The following is a 9584-nucleotide window of genomic DNA, read 5'->3' as shown; positions in this document are numbered from 1 at the left end:
CCGCTACACTGCAACTGCCGTGCCTGCGCAGGAAGAGGGATGGTCAAGGTTTTCCTAAACTTACCTTGGCCCAAACAAGATATTGAAATGTAGTGAGACCTCATTATTGAAGCAGGTATTCGGTTCACGTATGGGCTCATATGATTCAGGTGACTGGAATCTTTTGCTTCTTCAGAGCTTTAGTACAACTCTTGAGAGACAGGAGGACCGCAGATGCTGGACTGCTGGAGGAACTCAGCGGGTCGGGCAGCATCTGCAGAGGGAATGGAACGGTCGACATTGGGCTGTAGCATGATGACTGCAATGTACTGACATCTTTCCCCAATCAGCAGGCATCACATCAATGCAAGAAGCAACTGTAAAATACCTCAGTGTTTTTCCCTCTAGTGTAAGACTAGCCAGAAACGTCGACTGTCCACTTCCCTCACAGATGATGCCCGACCCCTTGAGTACCTCCAACAGTTTTTTTTAACTCTTGTATTACTCTGTTAATGAGGATGTGGGCTTGCTTTAACAATACAATGGGAATACGGAATATGGGAGCACGGTAGCGCAGTGGTTAGCACGACGCTATTACAGCGCCAGCGATTGGGGGTTCGATTCCCGTCGCTGTCTGTAAGGAGTTTTGTACGTTCTCCCCGTGTCTGCGTGGGTTTCCTCCGGGTGCTCCAGTTTCCTCCCACATTCCAAAGACGTACGGGTAGGAAGTTGTGGGCATGCTATGTTGGCGCCGGAAGCGTGGTGACACTTGCGGCTGCCCCCCAGAACACTCTACGCAAAAGCTGCATTTCACTGTGTGTTCGACATACATGTGGACTAATAAAGATCTGATCTGATCATGTGTGTGTGTGTTTTGCTCTAATTCCAGCATCTGCCATACTCCTGTGTCTCCACTTTCAGAAGGAGGTTGGTCGGTGTGCAGGATGAGGCAAGGTTATAGATTGGGAGAATCTTGCTCAGCCAGTTTGAACTAACCACCCCCCTGTGTCTTTTCTCTGCAGGACGCAAGGAAAGCATGTGGGGATTCAACACTGACCCAGGTGAGACACGCGACTGCTCCGTCAGTGAGACGAAATGGGTTCCCATCACATCTCTGAGCTCCTCCCACTCGTTGCGTGGGTAACGGAGGGAGCTGCCACCACTGCTTTATAATCAAGAGGGTTTTAGGTGCTGATAGATGAGGGAGGGGGGAGAGAACACTTACCAACTGTGGCCTGAACCTGAGTGAATCAATTCCAGCTTTAAGTTGCCTTCTGAATGATTTTGGAACATAGAACAGTACAGCACAGGATGTCTGTGCTGACACAAAGCCAAATGAAACTAACTCCATCTGCCTGCACATAATCCATACCCCTTCATTCTCTGCATATTCATGTATCTAACAACCTCTTAACTCCCACGATCATATCCGCCTCCACCACCTCCCCTGGCAAGCGTGTTCCAGGCACTCACCACTCTGGTAAAAATTAGAACTTGCGCCACGCATCTCCTTAAACTTCCCCCCTCACCTTAAATGCAAGTCCTCTAGTACTTGATATTTCTACCCTGGAGAGGAAAAAGACCTCCTGACTGTCTACCTCTCATAATTTTATAAACCTCTATCAGCTCTCCCCTCAAGCCTCTGATTCTCCAGAGAAAGCAACCCAAGTTTGTCCAGTCTCTCCTTACAGCTCATACCCTCTAATCCAGACAGCATCCTGGTGACCTCTTCCGCACCCTCTCCAAAGCCTCCACATCCCTCCTGTATGGGGCGATTTTGATTCTAAAAGCTTAGACTTCACCTGACCATCTGCCCGCAGGTTAGTGCGGTGACCCTCCAGCAAGAAAGCTGACAACAAACACCACAGTTTAGTTGCTTCATAGCCTGTGTCAGAATCGGATTTATTATCACTGAAATATGATGTGAAATTAGTTGGCAGCAGCACTACAGTGCAAGACGTAAAAATCTATAAATATTTAAGTAGTACAAAAAAAAAGGAATAATGAATGAGGTAGTGGTCATGGTCCGTTCAGAAATCTGATGGCGGAGGGGAAGAAAGCTGTTCCCTGAATCGTTGAGTGTGGGTCTTCGGGCTCCTGTACCTCCTCCCCAACAGTAGTAATGAGAAGAGGGCATGTACCGGATGGTGAGGGTCCTTAGTGATGGATGCTGCCTTCTTGAGGCACCACCTCTTGAAGATGTCCTCGATGGTGAGGAGGGTTGTGCCTGTGATGGAGCTGGCTGAGTCTACAACCCTCTGCAGCCTCTTTGCGATCCTGTGCATTGGAGCCTCCATACCAGGCGGTTGATGCAACAGTCGGATGCTCCCCACCGTACATCTATAGACATTTGTGAGAGTGTTTGGTGACGTACTGAATCTCCTCAAACTCCTACGACGTAGAGCCGCTGATGTGCCTTCTTCGTGATTGCATCAATGTGTTGGGCCCAGGATAAATCCTCTGAGATGTTGATGCCCAGGAACGTGAGGCTACTAACCCTTTCCACTGCTGACCTCTCAATGAGGACTGGTGTGTGTTCTCCTGACTTCCTCTCCAATTGTCCATCGGTTCTCACGGAAAGAATGCTAAGGAGCAAACTCCCATTTAGAGCTAGGATTAGTCCCAGGTAATCATTGCGCTAGTGGGAGTTTTGCCAGTTCCAGCATATTTTCAATGTTTTTAATAACGGTGGCTTCACATGAGTGAAAAGTTGTACCCAGAAACTTCCTGCACCAAAAGTGTGCAGGCGACAATCACCACTCATTCCTGTGCCCCTACCAGTGTGACGGAGCCGAGCGTTGCTTGGGCTCTCTGGTTCTGCTGTTGCTGCTCAAGTTGCCCAGGCTTTCTCATGCAAAGTGAAATCATTCTGCACTCCCATCCTTGCTCAGTGCACATGTTGCACTGCCAGCCAACACATCCAGAATGGAATTTATAGCCAATTTTTGCTGCTCTGTCCAAGGGCACCCAAGGTGTTTACAGCACCCTAGTTTGAGATGCGTTCATTCAGCACTGATTGGAGATGTTGGGATTGCTGTGGCCTTCACTGCACAATGCAAAACCAAGATAAAAGTCGAGTTTATTGTCATCTGCTCAAGTCCACGTGTGCACAGGGCAGTGAGAAACTTGCAGCAGCATCACAGGCACATAGCATCAGAGACGCAACATTCATAAGAACATCACATAATTTTATACGCAGTTTTTACAAGGAAGTACACAGAATTTTTTTTAAAAATCAGAAGTCCATTTTGGTGCTGTAGTGATTAGGGTTGTGCCGGTTGGTTCAAGAACTGAATGGTTGAAGGGAAGTAGCTGTCCTCGACTGCTGTGAGATTTCGGCTGACTGGTTGAACTGATGCCATATATTTGAGTGATTTGTAACCCTGCTGAACTTAAAGGATAATGCACCCTCTTCACTGAGTCCCTGCTGTTCTGTAATAAGAACAAAAGACATAGGAACAAGGGCAGTCTACGCTTTTGCCCCATTGAATACCTTCACAGTTGATCTAATCATTGACTTCCTGGCTGGGTTCCCACCTACCTTTCATTCCCCTGTCATCGAATAATCTGGGTTTTGAATAGATTTGCTCACCTGAGGTGCAGCTCTCCGACCATTCACAGTTTTCCCAAGAGGAGGAATTCCTCCCAATTTAAATGAGTACCGTTTAATCCTAAAATCTAATCCCCTAATTCTAGACCTCATAGAATAATACAGCACGGAAACAGGCCCTTCAGCCCAACTGGTCCATGCTGACCACAGCATCCTCCCTGCTAGTCCCAGTTCCCCGTGTTCGGCCCACAACGCTCCAAGCCCCTCCCCTCCATGTACCTGTCCAAATGCCTCTTAAATGTTGCAATTGTACCTGCCTCTGGCAGCTCGTTCCAGGTACTCCCCACCCTCTGTGTGAAGAAGTTACCTCTCAGGTCTCTTTTAAATCCCTCCCTTCTTACCTTGTGTCTGTGCCCTCTAGTTATGGACTCCCCAACCCTGGGGAAAAGACTATGACCGTCCACCTTATCCATACCCCTCAAGATTTTATAAACTTATGAGGTCAACCCCACACCCCAAGGAATAAAGATCCCGCGAGGCCAACCTCTCCCTATAACTCAAGCTCTCTAGTCTGGGCAGCATCCTCGTAAATCTCTTCTGCACCCTCTCTAGCTTGACAATGTCTTTCCTATAACAAGGCGACCAGAACTGTACACGGTACTCCCAAGTGTGGTATCACCAACGACTTGTATGACTGCAACATAATGTCCCTACTCCTAAACTCGATGTCCTGACTGATGAAGGCAAGCGAGCTAAACGCCTTCTTCAACACCCTGTCTACTTGTGTGGCCGCTTTCAGGAAACTGTGCACTTGTAGTCCCAGGTCCCTCTGTTCCACAACACTCGTCAGTGCCCTGCCATTTACTGTGTACGTCCTACCCTGGTTTAACTGTCCAAAATGCATCACCTCACACTTATGTAAGTTGAAATCCATTTGCCGTTCCTCAGCCCATCTCCCAAACTGATCAAGATCTCTCTGCAATTCATTGTAACCTGCTTCACTATCAACAAGATGCCCTAATTTAGTATTCTCCCACCAAGGGAAATGGCATCTACCTCTTCTAGATCTTTTATCTTAAATAAGATTACCACTCATTCTTCTAACCCCTAAATCTGCTCAGACAAGCCAGCAGTCAACCTAGTCAATGCCACCAAGGCAAGGATATTCTTTCCTGAATACAGAGACCAAAACTGTACTCCAGTAATCTTTGGCAAGAGGTTTTAGTTCCTTGGTCTGTCAAGGGTTGCAGTTCCTTTGAGTGTATGGAGTGATTTTCCAGGCAGTGGTGGCCACTATTCGTTAGTCCTTATAAACTGAGCTACGGGCCAAGGAGGACTCTCCTGTTTGTGATCATAGAGAGATGTACGTCACGGCAAGAAGCTTCATCCATTCAGTCTCTGCTGATCTATGGTAGATGTATTCATTTCTGTTCGTTCTACATTGCCCAGCAATTTTCCCCCCCTTAATTGGGTAGGACTTTCACAGTAAGCGGTAAAGTGTTGTAGAACAGAGGGATCTAGGAGGACAAGTACACGGTCCCTGAAAGTGTCGTCACGGGTAGACAGGGTGGTGAAGAAGGCGTTTGGCACGCTGGCCTTCATCAGTCAGTACGGAAGTCGGGACGTTATGTTGCAGTTGTACGAGACGTTGGTGAGGCCGCATTTGGAATATTGTGTTCAGTTTTGGTCGCCCTGTTATAGGAGAGATGCCATTAAGCTGGAAAGCGTGCAGAGGAGATTTAGGGGGATGTTGCCAGGACTTGAGGGACTGAGTTATGGAGAGAGGTTGAGCAAATTGGGACTTTTTTCATTGGAGCGTAGGAGAATGAGGGGTGATCTTATAGAGGTGTATAAAATCATGAGGGGCATAGATAGGGTGAATGTGCACAATCTTTTTCCCAGATTTGGGGAATCAAGAACTAGAGGGGCACAGGTTTAAGGTGAGAGGGGAGGCATTTAATAGGAGCCTGAGGGGCAACTTTTTCACCCAGAGGGTGGTCAGTATATGGAACGAGCTGCCAGAGGAAGTGGTTGAAGCAGGTATGTCAACATTTTAAAGGCACTTGGAATAGGTACATGGATAGGGAAGGTTTCGAGGGATATGGGCCAAACACAGGCAAATGGGAATCTTGGTCGGCATGGACCAGATGGGCCGAAGGGCCTGTTTCTGTGCTGTATTACTATAAGATTTGGTTTCAGATATTACAATTGAATCATCTACCCCCATCCTATTGAGCAACCCATTCCTGGTCATCGTAACTCATAGCTTAGGAAGACGTTTCCCTCGTATCTCTTCTGGTTCTTTCACAAGTCACCTTCGGGCACCTTTTTCCGGTTATTGATCTTCTGCCCTGGGGCGTTGCTCTGAGTTCACTCGGTCAAAGCTCTTCATGGTTTAGGTCTGGTGAGGGAGGAGCCAACGAGCGTTGTCAGGGAGCTGTCATGGGGGTGGTGGGGGGGGGGGAGTGGGGGGTTTGGGGAGGAGTGTGGGACCACAGGGTGGCTCTTATAAAAAGGTCGCTGCCCACATCCTGACCACGGGATGCTACAGTGGAGAGGGGTCAGTGGAGCCCCTTGGAGCACTGCCCACTCCCTTAACAGCTGATGCTTTTAGTGAGAGACGATTAAAATCTTTCACGCAGTTTGTTACCTTCTGTTGTGGCAACATTAAACGTCCCTGTGACCTCCTGCTCGGTCTTGTTCAGTATGACTCTGGTGCAGCTGAGCAGGTGAAGGATATTAGTCACTCACTCTTGTGTTGCCAGTCTCCATGTACCAAGACTGCTTAAATCAGCCCATAATCTCCCATTTAAAATTAATCCCCTTGATTCCGTAAATCAGCCCCTCAAATTTGCATTTAAAATGAACAAGCAACTATGACCGCTTGCTGAGGTTCCAAGCTTCTACCACTCCCTGCTTGCAGAAGGGTTTTCAAAACTCTCTGCTGACTCCCAGAGCTGTGGCAGATGCGGCTAAAAGCACGGTGGGTGATTATGGCTCTAATTATAACCGAGGACCCCACCCACCCCGCTCATTCTCTCTGCTCCCCTCTCCCATCGGGCAGAAGATACAAAAGCTTGAAAGCACGTACCACCAGGCTCAAGGACAGCTTTTATCCTGCTGTTATCAGACTCTTGAACGGACCTCTCATACGCTAAAGATGAACTCTTGATCTTCCAATCTACCTCGTCGTGGCCCTTGCACTTTATTCACTGACCTGCACTGTACTTCCTCTGTAGCTGCTACACTATATTCTGCATTCTGCTGTCTTTTTACTACCTCCATGTACTTTTATGTATGGCACGATCCACCTGAATGGCACACAAGACAAAAGTTTTTCACTGATGTTATATCTCCTGGTCCTGGACTCCTTTTCCCCATCAGTTTCCCCCTCACACCTCCCTCACATGCTGAAAACTTCTAGCAGCATATAGGGAGTAAACCCCTGAGTTAACTCCATCTACACTCCCCGCTGCCTGAGTAAAGCAGCCAACATAATCAAAGACCCCACCCACCCTGGTCATCCTCTCTTCTCCCTCCTCCCAACAGGCAGAAGATACAAAAGCCTGAAAGCACGTACCACCAGGCTCAAGGACAGCTTCTATCCCGCTGTTATAAGACTATTGAACGGTTCCCTAGTACGATAAAATGGACTCTTAACCTCACAATCTACCTCGTTATGACCTTGCACCTTATTGTCTGCCTGCACTGCACTTTCTCTGTAACTGTAACACTTTATTCTGAACTCTGTTATTGTTTTCTCTTGTACTGCCTCAATGCACTGTTGTAATGAAATGATCTGTATGGATGACGTGCAAAACAAGGTTTTTCACTGTACCTCGGTACACAAGACACTAATAAACCAATTACCTCTCCTTGCAATTTACCCCTGGTGAAAGGACCATTTTGCACTCCCTCCAAGTGCAATATTCCCTTCCTGGGACATGGTGCACACAACAGGCCGCAGTATTCCAGATGTGGACTGACCAGAGCTGTAACATAATCCCAACCCTCATACGCCAGCTGTCCAGCTACAAGGCCAGCGAACCATTGGCCTATTTGTTTATTTTCTGTAGCTGTCCATGACATTTAATGATCTTTGCGCATTGATTCTTGTGTCGGTGGGGTAGCTCTTGTGAGTCCCAGTTGGAAATCTTTTAACGTGCGGTGTGACCTGATTGGGGCGGTGTTTACTGAAACCACTGAAAAGGGCCTTTCACAGCATCCTGCGTCAAGGTTCAGAACCTGCCTGAGAATCAGGCCCAACTCGTCCATGCCGACCAAGGTTCCCACCTGAGCTTGTCCCATTTACCTGCGTTTGGCCTATATCCCTCTGAACTTTTCCTATCTATGTACCCGTCCAAGTACCGTTTAAGTGTATTGTACCTATCTCAACCACTTCCTCTGGCAGCTCGTTCCATATACGGACCACCCTCTGGGTGAAAAAGTTGCCCCTCAGTTTCCTATTAAATCTCTCCCCTATCACCTTAAAGGTAAGATATCTTTATTAGTCACATGTACATCAAAACACACAGTGAAATACATCTTTTTGCGTAGAGTGTTCTGGGGGGGCCAGCCTGCAAGTGTCGTCACGCTTCTGGCGCCAACATAGCACGTCCACAACTTCCTACCCCGTACGTCTTTGGAATGTGGGAGGAAACCGGAGCACCCGGAGGAAACCCACGCAGACACGGGGAGAATGTACAGACTCCTTACAGACAGTGGCCGGATTTGAACCCGGGTCACTGGCGCTGTAAAGCGTTACGCTAACTGCTACACTACCGTGCCCCTCTAGTTCTTGATTCTCCAAGCATGGGAAAAAGACTGTGCATTCACCCTATCTATGCCCCATGATTTTATCCACCTCTATAAGATCACCCCTACACTCCAATGAAAATTGTCCCAACCTGCCCAACCTCTGTCCGTAACTCAGTCCCTCGAATCCTGGCAACATCCTCGTAACTTTCCTCTGCACTCTTCCCAGTTTAATGGCATCTTTCCTCTAGCAGGGCGACCGAAACTGAACACAGTATCCCAGATGTGGCCTCATTTTGTGTTGACCTCCAGTCTGATATGTGTTTTGTTCCAGATCACGGCTGCCCTCGATCCGGTTGGGAGGATCCAGATGCGCACGCGCCGCACCTTGAGGGGTCACTTGGCCAAGATCTACGCCATGCACTGGGGCACGGACTCCAGGTTTGTGCACCGCTCGAGGCAGACTGCTGCATCTTCTGTTTACACAGCAGCCTTAACGCAGTGAAACTCTCCAGGCCCTTTTGCAGGACTTGGAGTTCGCAAGCCGGTGATCCAGTATTTGGCCTGGGATGGTTTTGAGGAGAGTTTGGTTGGGCCACACTTGCGTGCAGTTCTGGTCAGCCCCATGACAGGAAGGATGTGGAGGCTTTGGAGAGGGTGCAGAAGAGGTTCACCAGGATGCTGCCTGGATCAGAGGGCATGAGATGTAAGGAGAGGTTGGACAAACTCGGGTTGTTTTCTCTGGAGGCTGAGGAGAGACCAGCTGGAAGTTTATAAAATTATGAGAGGCACAGTCAGAATGTTTTGCCCAGGGTAGAAATGTCGAGTACCAGAGGGCATGCATTTAAGGTGAGAGGGGGCAAGATTAAAGGAGATGTGCGGGGCAGGTTTTTTGTTTACACAGAGCGCGGTGGGTGCCTGGAACAGGCTGCCAGGGGTGGTGGTGGGGGCAGATACGATAGAGGGGTTTAAGAGGCTCTTAGACACATGAATGTGCAGGGAGTGGAGGGATGTGGATCGTGTGCAGGCAGAAGGGGTTTGGTTTAGTTTAATTCAGCATCGTGTTCGGCACAGACATCGTGGGCCGAAGGGCCTGTTCCTGTGCCGTACAGTTCTGCATTCTCTGAGGGAGGTGGAATTCCAGAACTGTCGGCAAGGTCAGGCACGGTAGTGTAGCGGTTAGCGTAACGCTATTGCAGTGCCAGCGGCCCGGGTTCAATTCCTGCCACTGTCTGTAAGGAATTTGTATGTTCTCCCTGTGTCTGCGTGGGTTTCCTCCCACATTCCAAAGACGTGTGGG

General features: G+C 48.5%; 1 protein-coding gene across 3 annotated transcripts in view; it reads left to right on the top strand.

Moving 5' to 3' along the window:
• Window positions 1-9584, top strand: part of LOC127586711 (guanine nucleotide-binding protein G(I)/G(S)/G(T) subunit beta-2) — a 145871-nt gene that overhangs the window by 103646 nt on the left and 32641 nt on the right. For all 3 annotated transcript variants that reach the window (XM_052044868.1, XM_052044867.1, XM_052044869.1), the window contains 2 exons: window positions 1002-1040; window positions 8619-8725. In XM_052044868.1, coding sequence (XP_051900828.1) covers window positions 1002-1040; window positions 8619-8725 — 146 coding nt within the window. The remainder of the gene's footprint in view (window positions 1-1001; window positions 1041-8618; window positions 8726-9584) is intronic.

Source organism: Pristis pectinata, chromosome 37 (genome assembly GCF_009764475.1).
Source record: "Pristis pectinata isolate sPriPec2 chromosome 37, sPriPec2.1.pri, whole genome shotgun sequence".
Lineage (NCBI taxonomy): Eukaryota > Metazoa > Chordata > Chondrichthyes > Rhinopristiformes > Pristidae > Pristis > Pristis pectinata.
This window is presented reverse-complemented; position numbering and strand designations above follow the sequence as displayed.